Source organism: Saccoglossus kowalevskii, chromosome 6, assembly GCF_978046115.1.
Source record: "Saccoglossus kowalevskii chromosome 6, keSacKowa6.1, whole genome shotgun sequence".
Lineage (NCBI taxonomy): Eukaryota > Metazoa > Hemichordata > Enteropneusta > Harrimaniidae > Saccoglossus > Saccoglossus kowalevskii.
In genome coordinates this window covers 30,151,919-30,168,864 of record NC_140646.1, presented here as the reverse complement: position 1 = coordinate 30,168,864, position 16,946 = coordinate 30,151,919, and the positions used below count along the sequence as shown (strand labels likewise).

General features: G+C 36.4%; 2 protein-coding genes across 2 annotated transcripts; both read right to left on the bottom strand.

Annotated features, from left to right (window-relative positions):
* Positions 1-1,997: 1,997 nt before the first annotated feature.
* LOC102805837 (uncharacterized) lies at positions 1,998-4,859 on the bottom strand. The gene is made up of 2 exons (XM_078006368.2): positions 4,722-4,859; positions 1,998-4,639 (listed from the first exon to the last, which is right to left on the bottom strand). Exon 2 carries the CDS (start codon positions 4,611-4,613, stop codon positions 3,903-3,905), a length of 711 nt encoding a protein of 236 aa, XP_077862494.1. The 5' UTR covers positions 4,614-4,639; positions 4,722-4,859; the 3' UTR covers positions 1,998-3,902.
* Positions 4,860-10,518: 5,659 nt separating this feature from the next.
* On the bottom strand, positions 10,519-16,190 carry LOC100377151 (C-type lectin-like). The gene is made up of 7 exons (XM_002742204.4): positions 16,060-16,190; positions 14,200-14,274; positions 13,836-13,895; positions 12,774-12,786; positions 11,732-12,062; positions 11,436-11,515; positions 10,519-11,062 (listed from the first exon to the last, which is right to left on the bottom strand). The coding sequence occupies exons 2-7, from the start codon at positions 14,200-14,202 to the stop codon at positions 11,046-11,048; spliced, it is 504 nt and encodes a 167-aa protein (XP_002742250.1). The 5' UTR covers positions 14,203-14,274; positions 16,060-16,190; the 3' UTR covers positions 10,519-11,045.
* Positions 16,191-16,946: the final 756 nt, after the last annotated feature.

Genomic DNA, 16,946 nt, shown 5'->3' with positions numbered 1-16,946 from the left:
CAACAAATTTGAAATATTCGTCAACATTTTATGTGGAAAAGAGCAGACGATAAATGGAACTATTTTTGTGGAAGGTATTAGTTTCAACTTAGAAGTTGACTTTGACAAAAAGAATGCCGAGTCGATAATACTTTACCCACAAGCTCGTCAAGATCTGATAATAGTTAAAATATATATTATACAAGTGTATTTAGTAACTATTGCTGTGATTTTTACAATAGATGTTATATATATTGCTCGTATATCGTGGATTTTTGGATCGTTATGCACTTTGCAGGCAACATTTTGGCGCAACATTGTGCGCTATTTTAAATATTTTTCAATATATTCTTTTTTGTTAATTTTAGAGAAAAAAAGACGTAATTTTCCAGCAGATACAGGTTTCGATCAAAGTTATTTTTTGAAAAAGTACGATGTAGATTTATTTCGTGAAAGTGACAATAGTTGACTTCGGCGTGACCCATTTCACGAGGATATTAATTTCAACTATCAGAGCATTGGTAGCTAGTTTTATTCGAATGAAAAATTAGTACCATTCGTAAACGTCAGTTGATTGTTACTTGCCATGCTCGTGTTCTGTACTTGTAATATGGAATCACGGGTTACGCACGCAGTGAATCGCGTTGCTAAGTATTCACTTACTTGTATTATGTTGTATCCACACTGTATACAAACTAGCCTAAGGTCAAATGGAGTATTGGAACTAAAAGATACATTAATGTGATTGTGAAGCGGAAACTACTCATCGGAAAATACATCCCACCTTGTTGTCATGGAAACGGATGCTTAATTCGTTCAAGTGTAAAGAGTGGACAATAATCTGATATATGAATGAAAGGAACGTCGCTGACAATGAACTTTAAACACATGTTTGCGTTTGTGCATTAAACTTGCAATTATACTTCAATGCACACAGAAATGCTCTATTTCGTCTTTGAGTCGGAGCTTTCATGTTTTTCAATCACATATCGATTAATAAATCGATCGATCGATTAATTAATTAATTAATTACATTTATTTATCAATCAATAGTGACGATACATTCTTGTGAAAAGAAAAAGAAAATGCTAGTTTCAACTACTGGTGACCAAATGTATACTGGTATATATTCGTGCAGCTAATCAAAAGACGGGCTATGGATGGGCACTGCTTGCATTGTGTATAGAAAACACTTTACTCGGCGGATCGCATCAGACACGTTCTGGTGTCTCATCCCATGGTTACGTCACGGTCTTCCCAGTCACGTTACTACTACAGCACCAGACACGCTATGTTGTCTCATTTCATGTCTGCGTTGCGATTTCCCCAGTCACATTGACTACTTCACAACATCAGACACGCTATGTAGTCTCATTTCATGTCTGCGTTGCGATTTCCCCAGTCACATTGACTACTTCACAACATCAGACACGCTCTGTTGTCTCATGTCATGTCTGCGTTGCGATTTCCCCAGTCACATTGACTACTTCACAACATCAGACACGCTCTGTTGTCTCATGTCATGTCTGCGTTGCGATTTCCCCAGTCACATTGACTACTTCACAACTACAGACACGCTCTGTTGTCTCATTTCATGTCTGCGTTGCGATTTTCCATGTCACGTTACTACATCATATATATAATCAGTTTTTTATCTAATGATTATGTGGTATAAGACTTAATTTAACTGCAGTATGGCGTACTGCCTGCGGTAAATGTGTTCACAAAATTATCGCAAAAAAATTAGTTGTCGACGTAAAAACTAGTTTATACAAGAAAAACAATTGACATAAGACATGCTTAAAGCGCGGTGGTCGTCGCGCAGCGCGTGTTCGAATTTCATGTAAATAAACAATGTCTTTTACACGCGTTGTATACGTCGCTATGAGTCCCATATCGAACAGGACGTGGCACGACGACTGCCGCCCTTTAAAGAATCATCCCTATATATCATAGTTTTACATGTATTTGACAGTATCCGTAACATGAAATAAATACAAATCAATAGACAGCAGAGAGACTTTAAAATTGCATTTATTCCCAACTTAGTTTTTAACATACCCGGACTTACATGATGTCATAATAATTATTGCGGATTTTTCCACGAGCTGAAGCGTAATTTAAAACCGCCAAATTCAGTAGGATATAAGATACCATTAGTGACATTTCCAAACGAGGTAAAATACGCACGCATCCAAGCGTATTTATCTTAATTGCTATCTACCTAAAATCGTATGATGATTACCAATTATAGAACGAATCAAATCGCTACATTACAGTCGACATTTTGATTGAATTTAATGTTCAAATTTGACAAATAAAATCACCTGATGCAGTCCTACATGAGACTCGTCTTCAATTGAAATTCACTTCATATGAAATGTTGATTAAATGGTGCATACGTACGTCTAATGTGAGATTGTTTCAAATAGATCGTAATTAACCTATTTATCTTAATCTGACAGGCTGGTGTAATGACGCTTCCATGACAACGTCTGCAATCATCATCATCATTTTACATGGAAATTCTGAAAACAATATTATCGTTGACACGTCACAATATTTTCAATGATTTTTAATAAAATTACAGACATTTATCCATTTATAGTAAACATTCGATGTAATGTACACGTATTGGGAATACACATTAGCTATAATATTGCATATACTTAATATGTACACTATATAATCGTTTGTGTCTGTAAGCCTATATACCTTAATTTATACTATACAGTATGACAGAGAGAACTCTCAATAGTAAATATGCCACCTCGAAAGCTGAGCAACATAAATTTCTAAAACCGCACTTTAACCGCCTACTGAAATACTACCGGCTGTGAATGATGTTTTACATAGCGGATTTCTAAAATTGAGGCCGCGCATAGAGAAAAAAACAACACTTTTTAGCGGTATTGTTTGAGGCAATGAATGCGTGTCAATTATAACAAGAACATAGGTATGATTGTTTGGCAAAGTTGTGTAACGTAACGCATTTGTCAGACATGATGTGTACATTTCGACCACTCGGCTCCGTCTCGGATAATCTGGTACGTGTTATTGGCACCACTTTGACCGCGCAGCAATCTATGTACCGTTTAAAACTATGCTAGTGCGCATACACTTTAATCAAATGTGGCGCTAAAGTCGTCATTCAAAGGAATCTATACCTGATTTATTATACTAAACTGAAAAATTGTCAGTCGCCGTCCATTTTGTATATTAGTTATACTTTAGAGTTTAGAGTAAGTCGCAATTGCGTGGACCCATGGAGGAGGGAATTAAAAAAGAAATATTTATGATCTACCCGTATTGTATTTTCCGTTATAACCATTATAATAATTACAAATATGGTTTCACTCGTGAGATTCCCCTTTTATGCCTCACTGAAAGATACCCAAGGAAGTGAGACGTGAAATTAAACTGAAGATGAAATCGTCTAGTCAGTCGACGACAGATTCGACTCACTATATCACAACTGATTGCAATATCCGTTTTAGCAGTGAGATATTATATATTCCATAACGGCGATTAATTTGCGTTCATGGCAGCATGCAGGTTGCCATCGCAACGCCATACTTTCATCAATTTGTTCTATTTTGCAAAAGTTTCGATTAAATTCGATCGGAAATGATTAACTGCTCCCAAAAACGTGTTTGAATGTAGAGTTGTTGGACGGACGGTTATTTTTACATAAATAATGTAAACGGGATTTCAAACATCTGATGTCGTGTATATATACTGGTTGAATTTCGTAATCGGAAATGAAGTCCTGGAAATGTGTAAAATGAATCAGCGGCACGTTACGTATTCTCATATACAATACCGGAAGTTCCTTATTTTGGCACACGGTTATTCCGGTTATAAATGCTAGGGTAATTACTTGGTAGCACTTCGTCTTAGCTACGCACAGGTGGTTGTCGTGACTACAAAGGAGGCAAGGTTTTACTGCCCCGAGAGGGGTGTTTGCGAGTTGAGAGAGCAACGCCGTTTAATCGTAGCGGCGAGGGTTTGTTGGGTACTTCAGTGAGTTTCGGTAAATGCGGTGGTCGTGTCATCCGAGGAAGTTCTTCTTTCCTCTTAGAGTCGTCTGAGAAACTCCTCCTCTTGATGTCCCTGAGAACTATTTTCTTTGTCGCATCTTTCTTCTTTTGATCGGCGTCGATGTACTGCCTCTGTTTGCGCAACTCGTGCTGTACGGAAAACAGGTACCTTCCCCGCGTTCCGTACCGATCCAACATATTTCGCTGATATAGTTTATTGTCGTCACGGTAACTGTACCCGGCGGCCGGGTGCCGTTTCATCAATCGCTTCTGCGCTTCAAACTCCTGTAGTTCTTGCTTCAGCGTATCAGTATATCGGTCCAGTCGTACGCCAGTCTGCTTTAGCTCCCTCTCCATCGATCGTTCCACAACCTGTTGTCGTTTTTTCTCTCTCGTATTTAGAGCCCCCGTATGCTTCCAGTATATCTCCCCATTGACGTTAATCTGTATTTTATTCTTTGCCTTCCTATGTTCTTTTTCAACGTCGATTCCGATCACTTCCACTTCGGGCGTCGGTGGTTTGCTCCCATGTTTGGTGTCAGTTGACAGCTTAGCGTCGGCACAAAAAGAACGTCTTTCGGCTTTCTTTCCCATTCTCTCACAACAGGCCGTCTTGCTGCCTACAAAGAAACAACCCACGAATTGTTAAAATATAGATCACGAGAATCTTTAAAAAAGCCAGTCATTTAAACGTTGTATTACCTTTGTATATCAGCGGTCGTATACGTTACTAATATCAGTCATTCACTAAATCCCTCCAGGTAATAACCTGATGGTCGCCTCGCACCGACAGGACATTAGCATCTCTTTAGTATTGTTAGTAGTTCATTATTATACGCTTGATTTGCGGACGAATTCTTGAAAACACTAATGTGCCTAGCTTAGATTCTAATGTACTGTGAAATGAACATCAAAACGATCTGATGCAGTCGTGACTGACTACGCGCTGTTCCAACAAACGTCCAACTCCTACTGTATTCAAACAAGAAATGTGGAACCGGAATAAAAACAATATTGTTTTATGTCCCTTTCAACGTTTGGATTTCGTTTGCGCATTTTGCGGGAGATGTATCGACGGATGTTTTGTTATCGTGTTTTTTGTTAAATATTTAGTAAATAGGTCACGGCATACATGCGCATATGCCCACGCTATATCGTGACAACGCAGTGTTCTTTGCGCACGATGAGCGGAAGTCGTTGATGGAAGAGACTTGTTTAGATAAAGTAGGCAATATTGACAAAGAGGGGAAAGGAGGAGGTGAACAGATCCCTGCGTCACTTTCGGTCACTGTGACATAAAATTACAATCTGTACAAACATATATCAGATGAGATTGATTTTTACGAGATTAATTGCAAGCCTACCGTGATATCAATATAAAAGACACTTTGACGTTTTACGAGTGCAACGTATATTTAATAATCTTTCTTTCTTATTTGTACATTATTTCTAAAAATAGCAACACATTACTCCACTCTGTATGGCACCAATTCTTATTATATTTTTCATGATTTAAGTTAATTTTTTGCAATATGTTTTAATCAGCCGCGGGCTAGTCTATAAGCATCAAGTAAATTATTTTTGAGGAGATGTTTTGTGTATTTTTAAGGGGCAGTGGTCGTCACGCGGCGCGTGATAGAATTTCATGTAAACAAACAAAGTATTTTACACGCGTTGTATACGTCGCGTCGATTTGGTCGATTTCGCTTTTAAACAATTTCTCTAATAAAAAATCCTTCAGTGGGTGGTGTGGTAATGTTATTATTTAGCTATTAAATACTTTCTCTGAAATCTTTCAGTGGGTAGTTTGAGTAATATTATACGATTCGCTTTTAAATACTTTCTTTGAAACCCTTCAGTGGACGGTTTGTTGATGTTAGACGTTTTACTTAAAAATACCTTCTAGAAGCATACATAAGTAAATGTACGCATGTAAGTCCGAGACTCATCATTGTGCGCATTAAAGAGGCCTTGTGACGATATTACATCTCAAAACTAGACGTCCAGTTCAACTTTGACTTTTTAATACCTGTTTATCAAACTAAACACGTGTACTTCAACCTATATGAGGGGTGTTACCGTTAAAAACACGTACTGCATTCCGATCTTTATCAACATTGTTATCTTTTGTTATTCATTGGGAATAATATACATTGCCAAGTTTGTTAGTGTCAATTCATCGATACTTGGTAGATATTGTTGCTATGTATTCGACTTAAAGGGGACAATAAATTTCGCACAACGCGTTTTAGATATTAAAGCTGAGGTTGAAACAAAGTTGCGGTATACGTTTTATGATTGCACATGCGTATACGTGCGACTTTGAAAAATAACCAAGCATGGGAAATTCGTGTTATTTAAAAGCGAAATATACTATTGTTGTAACAATATTACTACAAGTTGTTTTTGTCTATCACAAAAAAATACCAATGAAATCTTGCCGATGAACTAACGTTTCACGCGAGATTATAACCATGCCAATCGGGATTGGTTCAGGTGTCATGTTCTTCTGAAGCAACGTAAGATGACACAAATAGTAGAATTTACAATGTGTAGTCTACTTGTAAAAATATTATTTATCGATTGAATACATGATAGGCATTCCATAATACCAAGCTTAATTGGTTTCATTGTAATTTGAAGGTTTAATAACTTCGTAATATATGCAAATAGAGTAGATACAATTTCTTTGTAAATATTAATGTAATTGCAATGTACATTTATTTATCAATTAAGGCAATGCTCTAGCATATGTTAAGATAGACATTAACCCTCCGAGTGTCAATGTCAACTTTTGTCACCATTCACAAAGTTACACCCACATATTATTTTTCCTTTTTTCCAAAAATGTGTAAGCAACGTGAAATTATGTCTATTTCGTCCAAAATTAGAATTGTTTTTTAGAAAAATACATAAAAACAAGCAAAAATGTGGCAAACCATTGTGGCGTTCAAATTAAGCGTATTTATTACAAAATGCGGCATCGCAAAATTAAATTCGAACATCGCACACCAGAACATCGTGGCTTTATATTACATGATACTTTACCATGCTTGTAAGTATGGATAACACACCAGAGCAGAGAAGTATTATGAGGGCATAGCCCGAACCAAATCCCGATGTCCCATGATGTTACCTGTTTACTACTGACTACTTTAATTTAATGTAAAGTAGAAAGCTGTGTCAACATAATTCTTCCATCAACAAATCATTGTCAAATTTCCATCATATGTTGACATTGACCACTCAGAAGCCATGCAGGACCACACCTGTTCCACGACTTCACTGCCTTAACTCTACCTTCTCAACAACAACACTGAAACTTTCGGACAGTTGCTTTAAAGTTTGCAGCGAGCAATTATTGCCAATAACAGAATGGCTTGTCTCTTACTACTGCAGAAAATCACCAGCTGTGTCGCTATCGCTGTTTGGCTACTCACACTACCAATCACTTGATCGGTGTATGAGTCCATATTTTAGGTAGTTTAACTTACATTTGATAATTTATTTGTTAATGGCATAAGTATAATAATCGATATTTTTCCTTAGGTAGACGTCAGCAGATACTAGTTTACCGCCAGAATTTTTATTATATATACGTATATATGTACGTATTACCATGGATGTACTAACTTAGTACATCCATGGTATTACAAATCTAACTTGGCATACGCATAAATTGGCATATGCATTTGTCTGCATTCTAATTATTGTGTTAGTAATACAAAATCTGGTAACTACGAAGCCTGTTTTTGAAGACGCGAAAACAGAAAATTTTATACTTACGCATGCAACTTGGCTGTCTTGAAATAACAGGCTGCCTGGTTACTTCCATAGCGAAGCGAGAAGTACGTATCACAGCTACTATTACTGGTACAGCTGAGCGCCTAGTGCACTTAGCTTGTGTTTTCTCCTCCTGCCTGAACTTGGGTCTTTCCTGACACAGAGTCTGAGACACTAGTCGACGAATTTGCGTTACTGGGTAACAGGTGTTGTCATTCGCTGATTGCCTAGAGGTATGTGACAAGTCTTAGCGATAAGCCACCGACAAATCAAATTACAATGTTAACATGATAGTGTTGTACAGCAACGTTGATCATCTGAAGGAATCAAGTATCCGCAATTTAATAAACCAGAGTTTGTTTAACTGCTATTTAATGGTTTTTATTGACTTCGTTATCAGAAAGGACACAGTAAGTTATGTGGTATATCTCGGTGTAACTTTTTAAAGTTCATTCAAAACTCGTAAATCGTGACTTGACAACAGTCAGGTGTAAACATGCGTTTGAACTTGCTGAGTTTGGGCAATGAAAATTGAATAATGTAGTATGTATTTCTTGATATAGAAACACTTTACATAACTGAAGGTAGACACATTGAGAAAAGTACTGGACACTGTAGAATTTGGTACCATTTCCATGAATTCATAAACAGCTAAAAAAGAATTCTGGACCCCAAATTTAGTGATTTTTGACCTGATTCCCCAAAAAAGCAATTCGATATGTTAGTTTAGGTAGCAGATCTTAGTGTATATTTCTATAGTTACTTTGGTAAACGTCATTAATTGGGAAAGTTTTCTCGTTTTATAGAAATTGATAGTTCATTATATCATGACCTGCCCACCTGTCCATGACATGGATTTGAAATATCGCCTACACACATTCATGATTCATATAGAGGCAATTCAATATTGTAAACTACATCAAAAATAAGGTTGAGAGATCACATGGAAACAAATATGCACTTCGCTGGAAACTGTATGTACGCTTCAGTAGGAATGTGACATGAACTAGTCAGCGGGCATGAATCTTATGGATCAGCGGTCAAGTGGACAAGGCGCAATTTATCAATATACATCAAAATATGATAGTAGTAATATCATATTAAAGGCACAAATAATAACACATTGTGGCAATACATTTGGAGTGTAATCATGTGATAGATCACCTTCAAGATACTTATGGTACATGGGTTATATGGTTATATGCTGCCCAAACGGAATCACTTACAGTCAGTCGCTGTGTGTACTTCAGACGTGTAAACCCTTCACTTTATGTTATGTATCTGAATCGCGCACGCTAGCTGATGGTGCGGCCTGACATATAAAATCATCCCGTGTTTTCTACTCACATTTTTCGTCAATCTTGAGATACCGAGGAACAATCTTCAATAATCTGTAAGCTAGGTGTTTTCTCTGTGTGTGTTCATCTCCGAAAACGACCCTGACTATTAATTTATATTAATATTTAATCGAATTTAAGCCAAGTTTGCGTGGCTTAGGATTAGTAAAGAGATAATGTTACTTTATTTAGGGTGTATGGTACAATTTATATTAATATAATTGTACGGTTGTTTAAGTTCCTCGCCATGCATTTTGATATCGTGTTCTGGAATACCTAAATCAACTGCATTAGTCGTGCCCATAAAGTGGGATGATGTGACAATGTGACACGTGAATTCAATTTCTAAAATACGAAAAGCTAATTTCAAACTCGAAAATGTTAAATGTCCATAATGCGGGCATCTGTTTCACGGGTGCAGTGAACACATCCGATTGAATCCGCAAGGTTTTTGAAATTGGGAAAAAATTGATTTCGTGAAATTTAACAGAGATTTCTGTTCCATTGTGTAGTATTATATTCAAACGACATTTATGTTATCTTACAAAATGACAAAATGGTTTAAATCGTGTTACATAACGCAATGAAATTACTGTTGCGCTAAAAGAGCTACAACCTCAGACTACTGACATTGTGCGCAGAGACAGGTATGTTTTCAGTCATGATATTTAATATGTGGATGCAATTTGTCTGACATGGGTTCATATATTATGAATTTCACAAAATTAACACTGTAAATAGATCATTGGGATTTAATTTCACTAGTTTAATATTTTTATCATAAAAAATTACTTTATATTTGTATTATGAACGAGATTTGGTTACCGCAGGAAGTTAGTAATGTGGAAAAGTTTGTAAATACATGTACTATTGTTGTAAAAATTTAAACTTGACGTGAAAATGGTGGTAAGCTCGCTATATATTTGCTATGTTCCGATGAAATGCTGTCGTGTGAACGTAGCAATTGCCTATTTAAGCGTGTATTAGAACCTGGAAGATATTTATTTACTATTGACATTCACGTACATAATCAGGCATTGTCACGTGTACGTTGTTTTTTCGCATTGCAACAGATCGAGACAGATTGAAAAGGAACTTGCGTATATGTGAACTATGTGATATTTCTGTCATGAGTTTCACTTCGTACCGGTCTGTAATATCTTTCAGAGAATTCGAAAGTGCATTCCCTACTTCTTCTTCATACAACCAATAATAAATAAGTTGCTTGCTTCAAAGAATGGGATTCGTTTAAAACGTTCAGCCACCCATGTTTACCAGGTTATGAAGGAGGGAGGGGGGGGGTCTGATGAGCCACTGTAAATTTTCACAGTGCTCAAATCTCCGAAGTACATGTACGATAATTATACAGTTTACTATCATTTTAGTTGTATATGAGTGCTCTTTATTCAGTAAACTACGAATCACATTGTATTTGAAATCGAAATAACTGTACCATGACATTCTCCAGAATACCAGAGGAGGGTGGGGGGTGGTGATAATATTTCGCACTTGCAGAGTTTCAACTTTGACATGATTGGAGGGGTAATCATGTCAACGTTAATACCTCCAGTTTGGTTTGTGGTGACTTGCACCAGTATTTAGAATTGGGGTGCGAACGGGTGGGGGCATAATATTTGAAAATCAACGTGACTATATTTTGGAAATTTCGAAAAAATTAATTAACACTTGTACTCATACATCTATTAATTAAAGCTAAATTCATACATTTAAATGAACAGTCGGACATGACTTGTTAAATACGAAAATACCGCCACCAACGTCACCGCAATGTCGTTATGATACCACAATTGAACTATACAAATTTATACGTGTCGAGGACTGAGTTCGTCTACATATCGATGATGGATATTATCGCCAGGTGTATGACGTCATACGCTTAGGTAAATTAAACGCATGCGTTTTCTGGAGAAAAAAACACAATAAACATCAACAAGAGGCCATTTTCATGAACCCTAAAGGTCACACATCCTGGCACTTTCGTTGATATGACAGCATCACAAACATGCGCAATTGTAGTTAGACACGTGCGCGAAACAAATAGTCAAGTACAGAAAATTGTGCTGAAATATTTATTTTTGATTTTCATATCAATGAAAGTACCAGGTTGTGAGACCTTCATAGGTCATAAAAGGTAACATTTAAATGAGAAATATATATATATATAATACACAAACCATGCTGTTCGACACCAGAAACTTGGCCTTTGAATTGAGGTGTATATAAGCAACTAATATGAATATGTTTCCATGGTAACCAATGATTTAATTGTACTTACTATACTGGCAGATATACGGCTTGAGTCTAAAACAATAATCGTCGTCCCATTTGAAGCCAGGCTTCTTTCTTGGATATTTCCTAGAGTTCCAAGAAAAAACAAACCGAGATTACCGAATTTTCCATTAACTGAGCAGAGGTTCAAACCAGTTCACGCACTGATCGAAAAAACGAGCTTTGTTATTGCTGCGCTGTCGGCGTTATTGTTATCATCATGATCGTTGTTGTTATTGTTGTTGTTTGTGTTTCAGGTGTCGTTCTTATTGTCGTTGTCGTTGCAGCTGATGTTTTACTTACCACAGCTGTCCACAGTCTTGGCCGTGGCAAGAGTCTTTCCTATAATTATTGTTCGGTTGGTTGTCTTGCCAGTTGGTGTATTCCCACGGCGTGTCGTCGATCCATCGGTATTGGTTTTCGTCTTTCTTATCTTCAAAGCCAATCCACAGCCCGCCTTGTCCGAATTGCGACCCAATGTCATTGTCTCTTAAGTATGATCGCACGCCGAGATTGACAGACTTCGTTGCAAGGACAGCTAACTGGCCACCTTTCGACTCACAAGATGCCTTGGCCCCGTCCCATCCTCGTTTTTCAAATACTATTTCGAAAGTATCGCCTTCTACGCATATTTCTGAAAGTTGAGATATAAGCAGTTCGTGATTAGTATGTCTAATCCCGACAGTTCGGGACTTGTACATCTAAATGATAAACTGTACAAAAAGTAACCAAGGTATCCTTGCAATGAACATCACAATGCCATAGATGAAACTCTCTACGCAAACCTGGCTTGACAATTTTAGTATATTTCATCTTTCGAATCACGGTTCCTTGAGGTAGAAGCCTACTCATATATGCAAATAGCTAGAATTTATTCATTTTGCAATAAATTGCACTCCCGGGCGATATCAGGATATTTGCGCAAGGTAAACCCGATTTTAGGAATCGAAAAGGGATTTGTTCTATTGTTAAAATACAATACAACTGCAGTTAAAACACAGCATCACCAGAAATGTTGAAAGTCCCAAGAACTAAGCCAATTTGACACAAAACATACCAGCCCGCCATTCAAAAAACATTTCCCCCCGAAAAACTAGTCTAAGGCATGGCTTGAAATACAAGCATGCCATCCCTTGCGAAATTGAGCGGCTCTGTATGGCCGTGATACAAATTATAATAATCGTGCGAAACATATAAATGAGCTACGTGACCACGGACGAGATGTTGATCGGAGAGTGGCCAGAACATGCTGTTCAAACACTTGTGACCCTAAAACGGCAATACGTCCCATATTGCTTTAATAAATAATGTCGTCAATTCATCATGAATTGGGTTTCGTACTTACCGACAGAATAGGCCTGCAATAGAATAAACTCAAAATTAAAGACAGAAATAATGGCATATTCATGAAATTTAAATTGTAATTAAAAAAAAGTTGTATTCATCTACCACATAGACTAACCTATCACCTACCAGAAGAGATCAACATATGTTACGACTGCTAAACAAACTGTACAGTTCGGGATGGAATGCGCCCTCAGACGACGCATATAAATCACGCGAGCCGTCGAACGAGGGCGCAATTTGCAATACGGTGATGGAAATACGAGTAAGGATGTGCGAAGGTGATTATTTGTTTGACATCACTTTGAAACAAACAATCAGGGAAGAAGGGCGCTTTAAAAACACTTTCAAATATTGCAAACTATAAATTAATGTTCAAACACACAAACTGAATTTTCTCAGTATATAAGATTGATTATGTAAAATAAACTGCATACCATTACGGTTTGTAACACTCACACACACCATATCAACCCCAATCAATGTATATGAATATAAAAACATAGTTGGACCACGATAGTGGTATTTCTAACGTAATCAAAAAGTATTTTCACAAGTTTTCTTTAAGTTTAACTTTACGTATTGTTTCAGACACACCAAACCAATACGTTTTAGATTTGTACACCTCCGCTCTTATCCTTCACAGACTTGGCTTTGTAGCCTGCATAAACTGAGTGTACATTTCATCAAGTGTAATATGAGGTTATTACGAGGTTACCTCAAAGTATGCACGAAGACAGTACAGTTGCGCGTCAGTAGATGTGACGGCGTACTGTCTGAGTGCATACTTTGAGGTATCCTCGTAATAACCTTGTTGTTATAGATTTTTCCTTCCAAGGATACATCATGGGAATGCCGAAATCCAAAAAGTTTAGAACAGAATCAGCGAACTTCTTTGTGTGGAGTCCGGCACGCTGTAACTTGTGGCGTTACGGTGACAGATGTATAATAATATCAAATATTGCAATGACTACGATTACCTACTATTATTTTCTATATTAATTTTGAGAGTTTGTTTTATCATGAATGAGCTTTCTTCACAGTGAATAAAAATATTACTTACCTGGGAACTTATATAGAGCGCCACGAGCGCCAATAAATAATAACGGTACGATGTTCCTTGCTGTCACAAAATATATGCACAATTAGTTTCAGTACGTTACATATTCTACGACCAGTCGTGTATGCAATTAACATCTTATCAAACTCCATTATCGCCATTTGTTTTCAAAATTAACATTGAAATTAGAGAAAATACACATATGATTGTGTAAAATGTCCAACCAACATTTTACCGAGAAGATTATAGCATTCAACAAAGGTTACTTCTGGGAATTCACCCTTTAACCAAAATTTACGCCAAACTCGGGTAATTATATATATATTTCCGTAAAACTGATAACGATCTAACTGAAACAATGACTTACCATTTTCACAACTTTTGCCAAACCTAAGCCCTGTCGGGCAAATCTTACACTCCGGATTACGAGTAATCAAGAACACTGAAAACGAAATAGAATATATTCAGCTACATGCATTTGGTGAATAATGTGTGTGTGGGATTCGACAATACAGTCATTTTTCAGGGCAGACCTTTAATTTGGCGGATTGGTACATGTACATGGAATCGTCACGTTGTTATGTTTGTTGTATTGTGTTATTTCACATAATTTCACTGACAGACAAATGCCCAACTTGAATGCCAAGATATTAATGATTTAGCGTAAATGTACTTTTTTTTCGAGGTAACATAGTCAAATCTAGTGGTGACGCTGTTTATGAAATACATGATTTTAGTCTCAAAATATTGACAAAACTAGTTCTCACAATGAGGGAGTTCAAATACAATATCAAACGTGAACTTTGGGTGAAATATAAATTTTCAAGTTGTTAAATTCATCGGTGACTTGAATTAACCTGTTCTGACAATTACAGTTGTATATTGCGCCGACTGGAGCAGTTCAAAGATATTGATTTTAACTGAATGTATGCAAACAATGCCCGCTCACTCAGATCTCGAGTCGGTTAAAACTTGGATATCAAAGTTGAAAATGACCTTTTGTTAAATAAATGTATAATAACTGCCCTTTTTATTTAAGTTGTGTGCCAAGAAATTATACCATAAGCAATGGTCACGTGAACAAAATAAACCATTTTTTGGACGCGATAACAAATCAGGGAAATGGAGAAAACCCCGAGAAAATGTAGTATAGTTATGGCTGTAATCGTTAGCCTAAAAGATGTTTTTTTTCATCTTTTTAAAAGGATTCATTTTAGAAAGTATGTTAGATATTTGAACGCGAGACGCGTTTCTTCTTACAAAATTGCGTAGCCGGCTTCCAGTCATGTGCCCAACAAAACATATTCCACAACAGACAATGTATGTTCCATTTGTTAAAATTATTCAAATGAACCTAATTATTAGCTTGACTGTGTGACAAAGGTTCAAAACTATTAAATTAATGTAATGTGTTATGATGTGTTGGAATGTAACGTAATGCAATACAATGTGATGTAATGTAATGCAATGCAATTTAGTTTGATGCGATGCAATGTAACGTAACGTAATGCAAATTTAATATAATGTAATGTAATTAGTATTCAGTTTTATCGATACAATGAAGCCAGTATATACTTTACATCATAAAAATCATTATAAACGAAATAACATAGTTAATTATTAGCCAATTACAATTAATTAATGAAGTATCTGACATACAGGTTGTGTATATCCATAATTAAAACTAGTACATGTATTTACATACGTTCATTAGTACACACATTCATTGAAATAGAATCTATAATTCTGAAAGACTAATCACACCAATTATAACATAAACCTCCCTTGCTGTTTCAGGAAAATCTGTGCTATTTATATTTATTGCACTGGAATTAGATTTCCCAATATTGTGTTAATGGTGTAGAATACCCAGACTATAAAATGATGTCGTAAAGTTACATTACATGTCATAAATAACAATGTTGGATAATTAAAAACGAAATCAATACGTCATTTTAGGACCAGAAAATATCTTTATCTCAGTGACAACAAAATGTATCACAAAGTACTTGAATTCAAGAATTAGCAAAATGGCATTTTAGTGAGTCTATGAATGTGTTTTCATTGTGGCCTTTGGACTCCGGTGTAAAATAGACGCTGTGTTGCTTATTGACAGATACACTACCTTAAGCTATTGAAAGTACTTCAATGTTATATTGAGCAACTGTTATTATTATCGTAATTTCAACGGAAGTATAAATTATATGATATATAATATTAACTTTACCTGCGGAATAGACTGTGGGTATATTGAGATCGCTACGTTCGACCAGTCTGTACTTCACTTCTCGCCTCCTTCAGCTAAGCACTGTGATTAATGAAATCGGGGTGAAAGTCGTTTAACATAAATAACTAGACTTGATTGAAAAACAAATAATTGTTTAATGTGTCAATGACGTTTACTTCCGGGTCTGTTCTATTATGTTTCAAGGGTGGGAAAGTACACTTTGAGGAGGGGAACAGAAAAAAAAAAGTGCTTCAGGGTTGTAATACCTGGTGTCTGTTGAATTGCAATAGTGTTTTCACGGTAATATATATATATTATTCCATAATCGTTGCCATAATTTACTACTCAAAATACCTAGCGATTTCGAGCAATGCATATTCTTCTGTAGCATATACTTTAATAAGCCAACACACAAACAAACAAACAAACAAACAAACAATTTATATGCTTCGTTGACAGAGTTATTTTTCCACAGGAATCGATAAAATACAAAACAGAATCATAATTAAACCTTGAGCTGTTACCGTGATTTATTGTGATTTTTGAAAGATGTACAAATGTGTGGGATACTTATCCAGAATCAAAATATCGATCTGTCTCGTGGCCGAGAATGACAAAAAAGAATGTGGTTTAGGAAGTATATGTCTCAACAACTCTTCTCAATATTTAGTCGGGAATTAGCTGTTGAGGCTACCAAAATTCATATGAATTCTTAGATTTGCGAACCCTCCTTTTAATTTGAAAATGGCCGCCGAGTTCTCGTTGAGAGCGAGAGAGTCAATCTAGTATTGCCTCGAATAGTTTTCTATTCTCTGGCGTCATCGTGTTTACTGTTCCCATTGATCTATGTATCCAAGTTATTAGGGACAGTGAGCGTGATGATGGGA

Excerpts from the sequence above, each read along its gene's own strand:
- LOC102805837 (XM_078006368.2), bottom strand. The coding sequence starts at position 4,613 with ATGGGAAAGAAAGCCGAAAGACGTTCTTTTTGTGCCGACGCTAAGCTG.
- LOC100377151 (XM_002742204.4), bottom strand. Across the intron at positions 11,516-11,731 it reads CAAGACTGTGGACAGCTGTG|GAAATATCCAAGAAAGAAGC; the intron begins GTAAGTAAAACA and ends TTGGAACTCTAG.